This window comes from Halichoerus grypus, chromosome 1 (genome assembly GCF_964656455.1).
Source record: "Halichoerus grypus chromosome 1, mHalGry1.hap1.1, whole genome shotgun sequence".
Classification (NCBI taxonomy): domain Eukaryota; kingdom Metazoa; phylum Chordata; class Mammalia; order Carnivora; family Phocidae; genus Halichoerus; species Halichoerus grypus.
The window spans coordinates 212,518,689-212,533,257 of NC_135712.1; the positions used below are offsets into that span (position 1 = coordinate 212,518,689).

Sequence of the window (14,569 nt, forward strand, 5' to 3'; positions counted from 1 at the left end):
TTTTAAAATCTGCATCTGAACTCTGACGATTGTATGAGAAGCTGTGTAGTCGACAAGAACATGATGTCTGGAAGCTGGTGGCTAGTGTTGGGCTAGGGTTCTGGCTCTGCCATTTTCCACGGCGTATCCTAAGTCACTTATCCTCTCTATGCCTCGGTTTACTCATCTGTAAAATGGGAGATAATAGTGTCATGTGAGAATTAAGGGAAGCTTTTTTTTTTAATCGAATACCCAGAACACCATCTGTCACTTAGCAGGTGCCTTTTCTGTTTGCTATTTTTATTTTTATCTGCTTTTCTCTGAGGAGTCAGATTGCACTTCTCTGTGACTATTCTCTCAGCATAGCCAATTAGTGAGTGACTACGCTTCAGGAACATTCTAAGTGCTTCACCCGCAGTACTTTGTCCTCATAACAATCCCACTGGATAGATGGGGACCTCGAGGACCAGGGAGGGTAGGTTCCTTCCTCAGAAACTTTCAAGGGTCAGGGTCAGGACTGGAGCCCACTCTCTGTCTTGATCTGGCCTCAGCCTCCCTCCCTCCCATCCTCCTACCCTCCTGGCCACTGCTAGAGGAGGACTTCCCAGTGGGCCCAGTGAAACTGGCTTCTAAGTCCAGACTTAGAGTTGTTGAGGTGAAGCCAGAATCCTGGATACCCAGAACCGGTCAGTCCTGTCCTGGCAGGTATGGCAATGGGTAGGGAAAGGCAGCAATCAGGGAAGGCTTCTGGGAAGAGGGTGCTTGGATAAGTGTGACTGGAGAGACTAGCTGGGCCTGAGAAAGGGATTGCATGGGTGGAAGAAGACAAGCAAGGAATTGGGGGTGGGCAATCCCCTGTTCAGAACCACCCGTGGCTGCCACTGGCTGTAAGTCTTGACTCCTGCTTTTCCCCACTAGGCACACACTGAACTAATAGTTGGGAATCATGGGCAGGTGCCTCTTTCCTGGGACTGTTGAACTCCCACTCATCTGCCAGAGCCCCAGCTCCAATGCCCACCCATCTGGGAAGCCATCCCCACCTACTGGCCTTTCTCAGCCTGGGATCTCCTACTTCTCCAGCCTTGAGCACATAAGGCTGCGAGTGTCTGTGTCCTGCTCTCTGTCCCCACCTCCCCAACTAGAGACCTTTGAGGGCGAGGCCCCCAGGCTGAGATTTCTCTGGTGCACAGCACTACCCAGCCCAGCTCAGACACAGAGTAGGTGCTTGCTGAATGTGTCTTGAAGGAAATAAAGGAATAAATGAGTAACAAAAATAAACTTCAGTCACTTCCCTCCTCTGCCCATAGCGTTCAGGGCTCCCACCTCCCTTGGGGTAAAAGCCCAAGTCCTGCTCCCCGCCCTCCAATCTGCCCTTTTAACCTCCCCGCCCTCCCCTCCTCCCCTTGCTCCAAACACAGGGCCTCCTCCGCGGTTCCTCCAACAGGCCCGGTAGGGTCCTGCCCCAGGGCCTTTGCACTGGCGGCTCCCTGCTCGGCCTGCAGTACTCCCAACCATGACCTTTTCCATGGCTGGCGCACTCCTCCTCCTTCACGACTCAATCCAAATGCCACCTCCTGAGAGAGACCTCCCTTGACCTTGATCTCTGTCTAAAATAGCCCGCTGATCTCCTCTCTTCCTCCTTTCCCTCCCTGGCCCTTCCCACGAGCCCAAGCACCGTGTCTGTACGTATTTATCTTCGTTACGCGTCTCCTTTTTGTGCATTTTGGCCGCAGGTCTCGGCCGCGGCCGGGGGCCGGGGGCCCGGGGCCCAGCGCTGCCGCGTCCCGCCCTCCGGGGCCCCCGCCTGCTCGCCGGGCGTGCCCGGGCGGGCGGGCGGGCTGGCGCGGGGGCGGGCGGCAGGGCCGGTCGGGCGGGCGGGCGGGCGGGCGCGGGGCCCGGGGCCGGGGCCGGAGCTCCGCGCGGGCGCCATGGAGGGGCTGCGGCGGGGCCTGTCGCGCTGGAAGCGCTACCACATCAAGGTGCACCTGGCGGACGAGGCGCTGCTGCTGCCGCTCACCGTGCGGCCGCGGGACACGCTCAGCGACCTGCGCGCGCAGCTCGTGGGCCAGGGCGTGTGCTCCTGGAAGCGCACCTTCTACTACAACGCGCGGCGGCTGGACGACCACCAGACGGTGCGCGACGTGCGCCTGCAGGACGGCTCCGTGCTGCTGCTCGTCAGCGACCCCAGGTGGCGGGGCACGGGCCTGGGGGGAGGGGCGGGCGGGGGCCCGGCTGGGTGCCGAGTGGGGCAGGGCTGGGAGGAGGCGGGAGGGCCCGGCTGGGGTCCGGGGTGGGGAGTGGGGCAGGGCTGAGGGGAGGCGGGAATCCCGGCCGGGCTGGGGTCCGGGGTGGGGTCGGGGTGGGGAGTGGGGCCCGGCTGGGGCCTGGGATGCGGAGTGGGGCCTGGCTGGGAGGAGGCGGGAGGGCCCGGCTGGGGTCCGGGGTGGGGTCCGGAGTGGGGAGTGGGGCAGGGCTGAGGGGAGGCGGGAATCCCGGCCGGGCTGGGGTCCGGGGTGGGGTCGGGGTGGGGAGTGGGGCCCGGCTGGGGCCTGGGATGCGGAGTGGGGCCTGGCTGGGAGGAGGCGGGAGGGCCCGGCTGGGGTCCGGGGTGGGGTCCGGAGTGGGGAGTGGGGCAGGGCTGGGGGGAAGGCAGGAAGGCCGGGTGGAATGGGGTGGGATGGGGGAAGGAGGGTGGACTAGGGGCCTCCCCAGGGCCTTAGCTCTGGCTATTCTGGGAAGCAGCTGGGAGGAGACTGGAGACAGGCAGTGAGAGGCCTGGGGCGGCTGCCCCCGCCCCCCCTCCAGCCTGATTCCTTTTCTTTTGCTCTGCCCCCTCTCTCTGACCTGCCCTGTCTTGCTTACTGTGCCTCTCAGTCCCTTCCCCTCTCAGTGGTGCTGGCCCTGTTTATTTCATTTCCGGTCATTCTTCCTGTCTCTGTATGTCTGTCCATTGCTGTCTCTGCTGTTTCTTTCTGTGCCGCTCTCTGTCTCTCTGAGTCTCTCTGCCTTCTCTTTCCTTCTGTCTCCCTCACCAATCCTGTCCTGATGCTTGTTGCCCACACTCTGACCTGGCCATGTGAGGTTTCCAAAGGGGTCCCCTGGCCAAGGTGATGCATGAGGGGCATCTCTCTGCCCAAGGAGGGGTCTGCAGAGAGCACGTGGAGAGGTCCCGGGGCAGCTCTGGGAAATGCTGGAGGCCAGTCCATAGCCAGCCAGGCAGTGAGGTGGTGAGGGTGGGCAGGGGATGGACCGGAGCCAGGATGTGTAACCCTAGAGTTTATGGGGGTCACACTCACTGGGTTTGGCCCTTAAGGTTTGGTCTGCCAAACCTGGGGTGATGTTTGGCAAGCAGGAGCCTCTGATGCTGGTCCTGGAGGCTCGAGGTGGGGTCGGAGAGCGGCCTCCCCAGGCCCTCTGGAAGGAGGGACTCAGAGGGTGGGATGATTTGGGAGTGGAGGGGTAAGAGTTGTCATTTTTTTTTTTAAGATTTTATTTATTTATTTGACAGAGAGAGAGAGATAGCGAGAGCAGGAACACAAGCAGGGGGAGTGGGAGAGGGAGAAGCAGGCTTCCTGCTGAGCAGGGTGCCCGATGTGGGACTCGATCCCAGAACCCTGGGATCATGACCTGAGCCGAAGGCAGACGCTCAACGAGCCACCCAGGCGCCCGAGTTGTCATTTTTTTAAAAAGATTTATTTATTTATTCATTAGAGAGAGAGAGTGCAAGCGAGAGCAGAGCAGGGGGCAGGGTCAGAGGGAGAGGGAGAAGCAGACTCCCCGCTGGGCAGAGAGCCTGACATGGGCTCAAGCGCAAGACCCTGGGATCATGACCTGAGCCGAAGGCAGATGCTTAAACGACTGAGCCACCCAGGTGCCCTGAGAGTTGTCATTTTTTTTTTTTTTTTTTAAGATTTATTCATTTATTTGAGAGAGAGAGAGAATGGGGCCTGGGGATGGGCAGAGGGAGAGGGAGAGAGAGTCCCACGCATACTCCATGCTGATCGCAGAGCCTGACATGGGGCTCGATCCCACAACGGCCAGAGCCAAAACCAAGAGTCTGACTCTCAACGGACTACGCCGCCCAGGCAGCCCGAGAGTTGTTATTTTAAACAGGGTTGTAGGGACAGCTTCACTGATGAGGTGACAGTTTGAGTAAATTCCTAATGTAGGTGAGGGAGGGAACCAAGTGGAAGTGTGGGCGGAGAATGGTCTGGGCAGAGGGCACAGTCCGTGCAAAGGCCCTGGGGCAGGACCAGGCCTGGTGTGTTAGAGCAGTGAGGAGGCATGTGTGACTGGAGCAGAGTGAGGGGGAGAGAGGGAGGAGAGGAGGGCGGGGAGGGGACAGGGCAGGTCGTGCAGGACCTTGGGGCCCATGAGGAGGACTTCAGCTTTTACTGTTGAGAGACGTGAGAGCCCTGGAGGGCTGTGGGCAGAGGAAGGCTGGACATGACTCAGGAGCTCACAGGTGCCCTCTGGTGGTCACTGTGGGTGGGGAGGACAGACTGTGGGGAGTTGAGGGCAGAAGACTGGGGACCAGGGCAGAGTTCCAAGAAAGTGATGGCAGAGACTGAACTAGGATAGAGCCAACTCACTGTTCTTGCAACCCTCTGGGCAGGGTCCTGCCTCAGGGCCTTTGCACTGGCTGTTCCATCTGCCTGGAATGCTTTCCACCACCCTTCCTCCCTCCCTCAGCTCTTTCAGGGCCTTGGTTCAGGTAACACCACAGTGAGATCTTCCCTGACCACCCTGTTTAACACTGCATCCTGCTGATGTGCCCCACCCCCCACCCCTGCTTTATCTTGCTCCCTAGCACTAATCAGGAGCTGACTTCTTTATGTTTCATGAATTTTTTCACCCCATCTCCTCCCCTAGACTGTAAACTCTATGGGGGCATTTTTGTCCCTCCTACTCACTGCTGTCTTCCCGGATCAGTGCCTGGCACATCGGAGGTCCTCAGTACATATTTGTTCAATGTCTTGTTCCTGGAGGTGAGGACGGGGCTGCTTAGGACACCTTCCTGGAAGCTCTAGCAGGGCCTGGAAGTGGGGGGAGGGGCTCAAGGCCAGAAGGGAGCCCTGGGCAGGTGCCAGAAGATGCTTTGGCCTGGCACTGAGCAGATCATGCCTTGAGTGCCAAGGGGAGGGCTGCGTTTGGCCTGCAACCTGTGTCTTTCTGTCCCCATCCTTCAGGTAGTTGGAGGAGGTAGAGCAATGACCCAGGGGACCGGAGGTGCTGGCTGAAGGAGCAGGCTGGGGTTGGGGGCACCTTCCGGAGGCACCGCCTAGGAGCCCTGACTTCACTCTGGGTAAGTCTCTAGAACTTTTTTTTTTTTTTAAGATTTTTTTTTTTACTTTTAAGTGATCTCTACACCCCACATGGGGCTCGAACTCACAGCCCCGAGATCAAGAGTCACATGCTCTACTGACTGAGCCAGCCAGGCACCCCTTAAGTCTCTAGTACTCCTAATGCAGAAGGGACCTTAGAGATTGTAGAGAGCACAGATGTGGAAACTGAGGCCCAGAGAGGAGAAGGGACTGATGGTGGTTGACTATCGCCCCACTCCACACCCTTGTGATTTTTTTGCCCCTTGGATAAGGACATGGGCCTTACCTTCTTGCTTACCTTTAGACTAATATTTGTTGCCCCTAACTAACAGGAATGATGTTGCCCCGACTTGCTGTGTGACCTTGGGCAAATCGCTCCTCTCTGGGCTGGGTTACCCGCTTCTTACCCGGGAAAGACTGGGCTTTGATTGGCAGGTTTGGTTGAGTTGCACTCTTTGCCTGCAATTCCTGAGACGGTCACCAGGTGGCTCCAGACAGCGCAGCTCCTGCCCCTGGGGGGGTGGGGCAGGGCCAGCGGAAAGGAGGACATGGCTGCCTGTGTCACTGTCCAAGTCAGGGATGGGAGGGAAAGGGAAAAAGGAAAGCTGGTGTTTCCCCCTTACCCGGGCCTGGCTTGAAACTGTTTTGTTCCCTCCTCGCTGCCGTTGCAAGTTCTGGGCTCCTGGGGTGTTCAGTGAAGTACTGGCCTGACCTTCTGACCAGCGGCTGCCGGCTGCCTCGGACGTGCCCGACGGAGTCCCCCAGGCCCCGGGCACTGACCCAGCATGTTGCTGCTCCGGCCCAGTCAGCAGCGGGGAGCTCGTGTGACCCTGAGGCCCCGGCTCCCCCCTCGGGGCCTCCAGTGCCCAGTCTGCAGTGGGAACCAGCGTGCCGCCTTGGAAGGCTCCCAGGTGCAGCCAGGGCATATGACCTGAAGAGAGGCGCAGAGGGGAGCGGAGAGGAGCTCGGGGACCTAATCCCTCCTACCTTGTACATTCTCTCGGCCACGCCTGTGCCCGAGCTGTGCCCCCTGCCTGACGCACCTTCCACAGTCCTCCCTGCCACTCCAACTCACCTGGGATTCCACCCTCCTCCAGGAAGTCTTCTTGGGATTCCCTCCTCACCAGCCAGTGAGCACTTTGTCCTCTGTGGGGCCCCCGCGAGCCCCTTCCACTGTGAACAGCCTTGGCTGGGGGGGGGCATGCAGCCAATTATTGATGAAATCTCCAATGACTACAGGTGGAGACTGGGGGGCCCCAGCCCTCCCCCAGCTCTCCACTGTCCCACGGTGCATGGTCCCAGCCCCAGACACCTCCCCATTGTGTGCCTGTGCCCACTCCCTTGGCCATGTCCTCATCCCCTAAATCCGGCTGCCTTGTTCCCTATGCGGGGTCTCCTGGTTGGGTCTGAAGGGCCCTGGGTAAGTGGGCGGGGCTGGGGGAGCCGTGTCCGTGTCCCTGTCCGCAGAGCCATGGGGCACAGGCGGTGACCCTGGGGGCATTGCAGGCAGCGTGTCATGGGAATTCTGGGGACGAGACCCGCCGGGTAGAACGCCGGGCCCGGGTTGGACCTCTGTCCTGTGCCGCGTGCTCTCAGGACCTCTGCACAGACCCTGGGCAGGTTGGGGGGGAGGCGCGGGGCTGGCCCACTCCCTCGAGGGCCGTGTTCACGGTCCAGGTGCTGGCGTGGTGCAGGGCAGAGGCGCGGGAGCCTGGGAAGAAATAATGTTTTCATTAAGAGGCGTGTTGGCCGCAGCGTGGACAGGTGGGTTATCAGTGGCGGCCATGGGGAGAGCCACCCTCAGCCTTTGCTGGCACAGGGATGGCGCCAGGCCCGCCCAGCTCTGCTCACCTGCCCTCCGAGCCTTGGGCTCCGACCCCCCCTGGTGCCCAGTCCAAGACCAGGTACCTCGAGACCCCAGTGCCTGTTCCTTGGGGCTCCTCCTAGGGCAGGGCCTCCAACGCCCTCTTTTGTCGTGGGTAAACTGAGGCCTCAGCTGCTTGCAGGGAACCCTTGGGGCCTGCAGAGGGGGAAGGAGCCCAGACCCCTGCTCCTGGCTGGTTTGGGTCTGTCCATCACTTAGCCACGCACACGTGCCTGACTCGTGCCCAGGAACACCCCTGTGCACACGTGGGGGTCTGCCCCATGGGGCCTGGCAGGAAAGTGGGCTCTTGATGATCACCCAGCTCCATTCCTCAGCCCCCACTACGTGCCAGAGTCTGGGCCGCTTCCTTGGCCGGCTTTGACTTAACTCTAGACAGATAACTGCCCCATGGTGGTGGCCGGGATTGTGGCCCATTTTACAGATGGGGTGTCCAAGGTCATCTTTCTCTGGGCTGCTGCCCCAGTAGCCCCTGAACTGAGGGGTCTCAGCCCCTGCGGGGTCCCTGATGGAAGAGGGGAGGGTTTCCTGCTTCTTGATTGAGGGTGGGGGCAGGGGGTTGGGGGAAGCATTTCAGACCATTTTGACATTTAACAAACACTATGCAAATCATATGCAAATCACCACCCGTTTCTTAAGCCTCGACAGCCCAGGCGTGTACTGAAATAATACTGTTGAACGAGTACAGAGCTTCTCCTTCCCCTCCCCCCTTCCATCCCCCTTCCTTCTTCCTCCCCTCCCTCCCTCCCTCCTTCCTTCCTTCCCTTCTCCCCCTCCTTCCCTTTATTCCTTTTACTGCTTTTCTTCCTTCACTTGGTTCCTCGGGGGCCTCCCAGTCCCCGAGGTGAATGCAAAAAGCAATAAAAGTAGCTCCCAGTGTTCCCATTTTCCAGATGAGATATAGGGAGGCACAAGTCTGGCCTGAGGTCCCAGGGCCACATGTAGAAAGTGGTGTCCCCCACCGAGTGTCATCATGGACGAAAGTGGACAGAGCCTATGACCCAAGAAGGAAGATGACAGTGGCTAGAGCAGTCAGGCCTTTGAGGAGGCTCCAGGCCTGGCAGGGCTTGGCAGAGCCCAGGGGAATCATCCTGGAGGTTTTTGGCCTCAAATGGCAAGCTGCCCCGAGCTAGGATCTGGAGAACTCGGACCCTGATGGACTGTGCTTCTCCAATCCTGTTTTCTCTTGCTACTCCATCAGCATGTTCTTTGAATTCTGGCCACCGCCAGTTTGCATGCCCTACCCTCTCTCTTTGGCAAACTCCTATTCATCCTTCAAAGCCCAGCTGCAATGCCCCCTTCTTCGCACTGTCATTTCTGGTCCTCCAAGAAGAGCCTCCGCTTCCCTCTGGGCTTCAGTTATGCTAGATCTCTCTATGGTCCAGCTCTGGCTACTTGGGGGCTGCAGCATCACTGCCCACTCGGCTCAGTTCTGGCACCTGCCTGGTTATGACACCCCTCCGTGTGAGCTCTGCAGGGCTCCCCGTGGGTCTCTGGGTCCTGCAGCCTCCATTCCTACTGACTGAGACCTGACGCAGGGAACTGGGCGGTGTGTTGGTCCTCCCAGCCTGACGAGTTGAGCCTGGGGCCCCAGGGTCACATCACCTGGTTGGGACCAGGTACAGAAGGGCCATCTTCGAGTGCGTATGAATAAAAGATTAAGTGTGTTTCAAAACAACAATCAAGTTCAAGCTCCTTGACTTGGTCTTTGGTCTTCGCTCTGCGCGGGTGAGCGCCTCTTTCCACGTGCAGGCTCTGCCCTCCGCAGGAACGCCTTTTGCCTTGACTCCTACTCTGGCTGGCCCCAACCGGCCCCTCCCCTCTCTGGCCTGTGAAAATAGGGGAAGCCTGCCCCCCCCAGCCCCTGGGGCCTCTCGGGCTCCTGGCTCCACCCCCAGAGCAAGTCTGGGCTGCAAGGAGTTTCGAGTGAGACTTGGCAGCCACCATCTCTTCCTGGGGCCCAAGGCGTCCTGGGGAGGGGCCACCTCCCCGCCTCTCAGCTGCCCACTTGGTTTGGGCTCCCAGAATCCCGGGGGTGGGGGGTGTTCCTGGGTGGCAGGTAGATCCAGGTGGTTCCCAGAGGAGGCGTCGGTGGCTCAGCCAGAGACTGCCAGCGCCCAGACTCCCCGAGTCCGTCCTTCTCTGCCTCACTGTCTCCCTCGGTGTCTCCAAGCCGGGTCTTGGCATTCTCTGCCTCTGCTCATTTGTTCCCTGGGCATTTATGAGTGCCCTCTGTGTGCCTGGCCCTGTGCTGGCTGCTGGAGATAGCAGGACAGACCCTGCTCCAGCTGCCACAGACAGTGGGACAGGTTGTTCACTGCACCAAAGCACCCAGCTGAGGGGTGAGGGGGCCCCAGGAAGGGGACACTTTCTGTAATTCACACAAAGGCCAAGACACCCACATGATGACCCTCAGGAGGCTGGAGGAACGTTCAGCAGAAGACCCATGATGCTGCAGGGTGGGAGGCTGTTCCTGGGATCCCGGAGACCCCTCCTCTGGGCTAGGCCCACAGTCCTCCACTGCATGACCTTGGTGGATCCTTGTCCTTCTGTGGGCCTCATTTTTCCCAGCTGTCCAAGGAAGCAGGGGTGACTGGGCCAGGAGTTGCTCTCATGGTACAGAGAAATCCTGACTAATCCCTGCACTGAAATGGGTTTGAAAGAATCCTCCAAGGGGAAAGGAGTTGTAAGAAGAAACGAAACAAAAAAATCGCAGAGTCAACTGCCCAGCCTGCCATCTGACTCACCTGGGGTGGAAGCAGCCTCACTACCATCCCCCAGAACATTAGGGAAACTTGCCTGTCTCTTCCCCTGATGGCCCCTGGTACCCACTGAAGGCTGCTGGCCTCCCCATGAGGGCTCCAGGCCTGGCTCTGAGGGCTCCTGACTCGGCACTGACCTCCCACTAGTGCTCTGAGCTCCAGACCCACTCAACCTCTTGCTGGGTCTCACATGGGAGAAACTCTTCCTGGCCACAGGGCCTTTGCATGTGCTCTTTGTATGCAGCATCCTCTCCCATCCTCCCCTTTCATCTGATTTGCACGTTCAATGTCCCTTCCTTGAGGAGGCCCTAAACAAGTCATGTCCCCCCAGTTTTGCATTCTCGCACCATCCTGTTCTTTTCCTTTGTAGCATTAATTATTTATATTATTACTTATTCAGTGTGTATTTTTTCCACCAGCCTGTGGGCACTGTGAAGGCTGGGATGGGTCTCATCTGGGCACTGCTGGATCGCACAATGTTTAATAACCCAGTGTCAGGGACTGGGGAGCCAGGAACACCCTCCCTCCCTAGGCTCAGTGAGGGACCCTGCCCCAGTTGCTGTCACCACTGTGTCCAGCTCCAGGTGGCCAAGGAACACAGAGGCTTGGGATTAGGATTCCATGCACTCCGGCTCCTGCCACTGTGATAAATGGGGAAAATTCAGAATTAATTATTGACTGCCTTGCTGAGCTGGCCTGATCTGGACAGATAGAGTGTCCTCACCGCCATGTCTGCTCGACATTTCTCAAGAGTTTCCAAGAGGTTGAGAGGCAGCTGGCTGGGGGGGAGAGGCCCAGAAGGCACTGGAGCCGGATGGACCTGGGTGCAAAGCCTGCCTCTGCTGGGCTCTTTTGGGCAGCTCACTTTCCTTCTCTGAGCCTCCATTTTTCTCATTTGGAAAAAGGGGGAAAAAATCCTTGTCTGTTGGATGAATGTGTTGCAGGAATCACCTTGAATTAACAGAGGGTGGCCCACCGTAATTATATAACAAAGGCTGCAGAATCTGTGAGTTGCCTCTGGAGGCCTAATTCTTCCCCCCTGACCCTGGCAGAATAAAATGGGGTCAGTGTGGGAGGCAGACTCCTTACCCACAGGGGGCTCTGTCTCCCTTAGCCAGTGAGTGATGGCAGATGGCAAACATAGGTCCAAATTGTAAGACCTGATCCAAGACAACAACCACAAAGGAGCAACTCTCTGAACTACTACTTCCTTCTCCTTTAGATTCTGGAGTGCCAGACCCCACCGCAAGGGCACAGCGTCCCCTGGTGGGCAGTGAGTGAGAAGTTAAATACCCAGCGCTGTCTGGTAGAAAGATGATGGAAGCCGCATATGTAATTTAAAACCTTCTGGTAGCCACAAGTAAAAAAGTGAAAAGAAAGAGGTGAAATTAATTTTAATATGTTTTATTTAACTCAATACAGCCAAAATATAATTTTAACATGCAATCAATATAAAAAAAACTGTTAAGGAGCTATCTTAACATTCTTTTTTTCATACCAAATTTTTTTTTTTTTTTTTTTTAAGATTTATTTATTGGGCGGTGAGGGGGGCGCCTGGGTGGCTCAGTCCTTAAGTGTCTGCCTTCGGCTCAGGTCATGATCCCAGGGTCCTGGGATCCAGCGCTGCTTTGGGCTCCCTGCTCAGCAGAGAGTCTGCTTCTCCCTCTCCCTCTGCCGCTCCCCCTGCTTGTGTTCCCTCTCTCTCTGTCAAATAAATAAAATCTTAAAAGAGAATAAAGATTTATTTATTTGGGAGAGAGAGAGGGAGGGGGAGGGGGGAGGGGTCAGAGGGAGAAGGAGAGAATCTCAAGCAGACTCCGACTGAGCGCAGAGCCCTTACGTGGGGTTTGATCTCAAGACCCCGAGATCATGACCTGAGCCAAAATCAAGAGTCAGACCCTTAACTGACTCAGCCACCCAGGCTCCCCATTATACCAAGGCTTTCGGAACCTGACGTGGGTTATGTACTTGCAGAACATCTCAGTTGAACTAGTCACGTTTTAAATGTCAGAGGCTCGCGTGTTGGACGGTATAGAATCAGGTACATGGTTCTATCACCCGCGTGGACTAGTGCAGTCTCTCTTCCCCGCAGCAGCCACTAGAGGGCGGCCGTGAGCACCGGAGTCAGGTCCCCTTGTTCCTCTGCCCACAGCCCTCCTTTGATCTGGTTGCCCTTGGGGGCGGGTCCTGCGGGAGCCCTGGGGGCCACAGGGAGGATTTGGGCTTTTACCCCAAGGGAGGTGGGGCCCTGGAAGGCTGTCAAGGGTTCAAATCCTGCCTCTGCTTTCTCTTAGCGGGGCGACCTGAGGCCAATGACTTGCCCTTCTGGGCGTCAGTTTCCCATCTATAAAATCAGTCCAGTAGTAGACCATCCTCTGACAGTGGTGACGTTCCAATTAGCTCCTGGCCTCAGGATGCTTGCTTAGGAGCTCCAGGCTCCCTGCAGCTGTCATGACCGGGATTAAGGGGAGGCAAGAGAGACACCAGCCTCTGCACAAAACTTAGGAGGTGCCACAAACTCAGTCATGCGGATGAGTACTATTTTTTTTAAAGATTTATTTATTTGTCTTGGAGAGAGAGAGCATAAGTGGGAGGGGCAGAGAGAGAGAGAATCTCAAGCAGACTGAGCGTGCATAGAGCCCACCGCAGGGCTCTATCCCAGGACCCTGGGATTATGATCTGAGCCGCAACCAAGAGTCAGAAGCCTAACTGACTGCGCCACCCAAGCGCCCTGGATAAATACTATTTTAATACCACATTTAAAAAATACAATGAAAAGGGGCGCCTGGGTGGCTCAGTCGTTAAGCGTCTGCCTTCGGCTCAGGTCATGATCCCAGGGTCCTGGGATCGAGCCCCGCATCGGGCTCCCTCCTCTGTGGGGAAGCCTGATTCTCCCTCTCCTTCTCCCCCTGCTTGTGTTCCCTTTCTTGCTGTGTCTCTCTGTTAGATAAATAAATAAAATCTTAAAAAAAAAATACAATGAATGCAGGGGCGCCTGGGTGACTCAGTCGGGTAAGCGTCTGCCTTTGGCTCAGGTCATGATCTCAGGATCCTTGGATTGAGCCTGCTCAGCGGGGAGTCTGCTTCTCGCTCTGCCCTTTAGCCCTACTCGTGCACTCGTGCATGCTCAATCTCTTTCACAAATAAATAAAAAAAACCACAATAAGTGCAAAAACATCTACAACGAACAAAGTATCAAAGTGTGAAATATCACCAGGCTCTGACCCTGCTCTGGCTTCACCCTGCCTCGATGGCCTCACCCTATTCCGGCTACTGCTGCACCTGGGAGGCCGTTCCCCCGCACAGCCTCCCCTCCCAGCAGTAAAAGCTTCTGATTAAACCTTAATTCTCCATGATTAAGCCCAGGGATCTGGGGGCCCAGCAGCACTGCAGGAGGGAGGCCCCGGCAGGGGCAGGCCAGGCTGGGCCTCCCCGGGGCAGAAGGAAGACTGGGAGGGAGGCCGATGAGTGGCTGGAGCGGAAGCCGGAACTTAATGAGCCCCTCAGGATTAATTACGAGCCCAGGAGCAGGCTGAGAAATCTATTAGCAGAGCAGTTCCCGACTGGAGGCTTCCCTCATTTGCTTCATCACTTTTTCTCTAAAACTCCTCCCCATTCTTTCCCAACAAAACATATTTATTTTAAAATGAAACAATGAAAACGCAGATATATATTTTTTTGAGTGAAGTAGACGGTATGTATGAATTTGGGAGGATATACATTAAAATGAATGTATAACTGTTAAAAAATGATCTGCGTGGTCCTGTTTGGAACCATAGTAACAACAGCCACCTCGTGAGTACTTGAGTATGTGCCGAGTGTTTACACACTCCTCTTCACTCATCTGTTCCTCACAACAGCTCTGGGGGTGCAGGCTATTATGACCCCCACTTTGCAAGTACTTGTCTGACTCTAGGATCTGTGTTCTTGAGCCCCACTGTCTACATCAGGGTGGGTTCTGACTTGAGAGCTTGTCCTGCAAAGCCTGGCCAGGCTGCTCTATCCAGGTGAGCCACTTTGGGTTCCAGAAGAGACCAGAATTTGTGATTTTTTTTTCTTTGCTTTCTGCCTCCAAGCATTTGTCTCGGCCATTTGCTCCACCAGGAACAGCTTTCCTTCCTGTGTGTGAATACTCCTCGGTCTTCAAAACTCAGGGTCCATGACTGCATGAGGCTTTCTTTGTGAACCCCGCACTGAGGCTTCACCCACTCCACCATGGGGCACCCTGTCTTCTTCTGTCCAGCCTGACCACTTGGGCTGGGAGTCTCTGGCTGGTTCTGGCTTCCCCAGCCTGAGATCCCCTCCAGGGCTGGGTCTCCGGCCCGGCCTGGCTCAGGGCAGGTAGGATATCAGTAATGGGGGTGGGGACACTCAGGGGCTCTTGGAGTCTGTGGGGACCTAGAGGAGCCATGAGTGTGGAAAACATCCTTCTGGTCTAAAATACCTGCAAACAGATGATTCTATATCGGTTTTTCTCAGGGAAGGTAGGAGTTGTCCTCACATTCATTCTGGCTGCAGACAAGGCTGTGGGGGGCGGGGGGCAGAGGGGCCCCTGATGGCCCTTCTCCCACCTTCCAAGCACTATTATCTTTCCATTTTACAGGGAAGGAAACAGGAGGGGA

At 56.8% G+C, this 14,569-nt stretch overlaps 2 protein-coding genes across 5 annotated transcripts in view; one reads left to right on the forward strand and one right to left on the reverse strand.

Annotated features, from left to right (window-relative positions):
* The window catches only part of RPL36 (ribosomal protein L36), a 173,067-nt gene that overhangs the window by 94,250 nt on the left and 64,248 nt on the right, over positions 1–14,569 (reverse strand). Inside the window, exon 1 of one of the 2 annotated variants that reach the window (XM_078057143.1) lies at positions 14,078–14,096. The exons of the other annotated variant lie outside the window; for it this stretch is intronic. The gene's annotated coding sequence lies outside the window, so the exon portion shown is untranslated. Of the gene's footprint in view, positions 1–14,077; positions 14,097–14,569 lie in introns of those variants that run through there. 2 annotated transcript variants of the gene reach the window in all.
* On the forward strand, positions 1,874–8,866 carry LOC118548128 (ubiquitin domain-containing protein TINCR). 3 transcript variants are annotated; one of them, XM_078057081.1, is made up of 4 exons: positions 1,874–2,167; positions 4,852–4,967; positions 5,169–5,284; positions 5,976–8,866. In XM_078057081.1, exons 1-2 carry the CDS (start codon positions 1,908–1,910, stop codon positions 4,856–4,858), a joined length of 267 nt encoding a protein of 88 aa, XP_077913207.1. In that variant the 5' UTR covers positions 1,874–1,907; the 3' UTR covers positions 4,859–4,967; positions 5,169–5,284; positions 5,976–8,866. The 3 variants fall into 3 exon arrangements, 2 of the variants coding, with proteins under 2 accessions (XP_077913207.1, XP_077913213.1); XR_013442006.1 differs by lacking the exon at positions 1,874–2,167 and adding an exon at positions 2,659–3,850; XM_078057087.1 differs by lacking the exon at positions 4,852–4,967.

Bases quoted from the DNA above. Each gene is read 5' to 3' on its own strand.
- LOC118548128 (XM_078057081.1), top strand. From the start codon at position 1,908: ATGGAGGGGCTGCGGCGGGGCCTGTCGCGCTGGAAGCGCTACCACATC.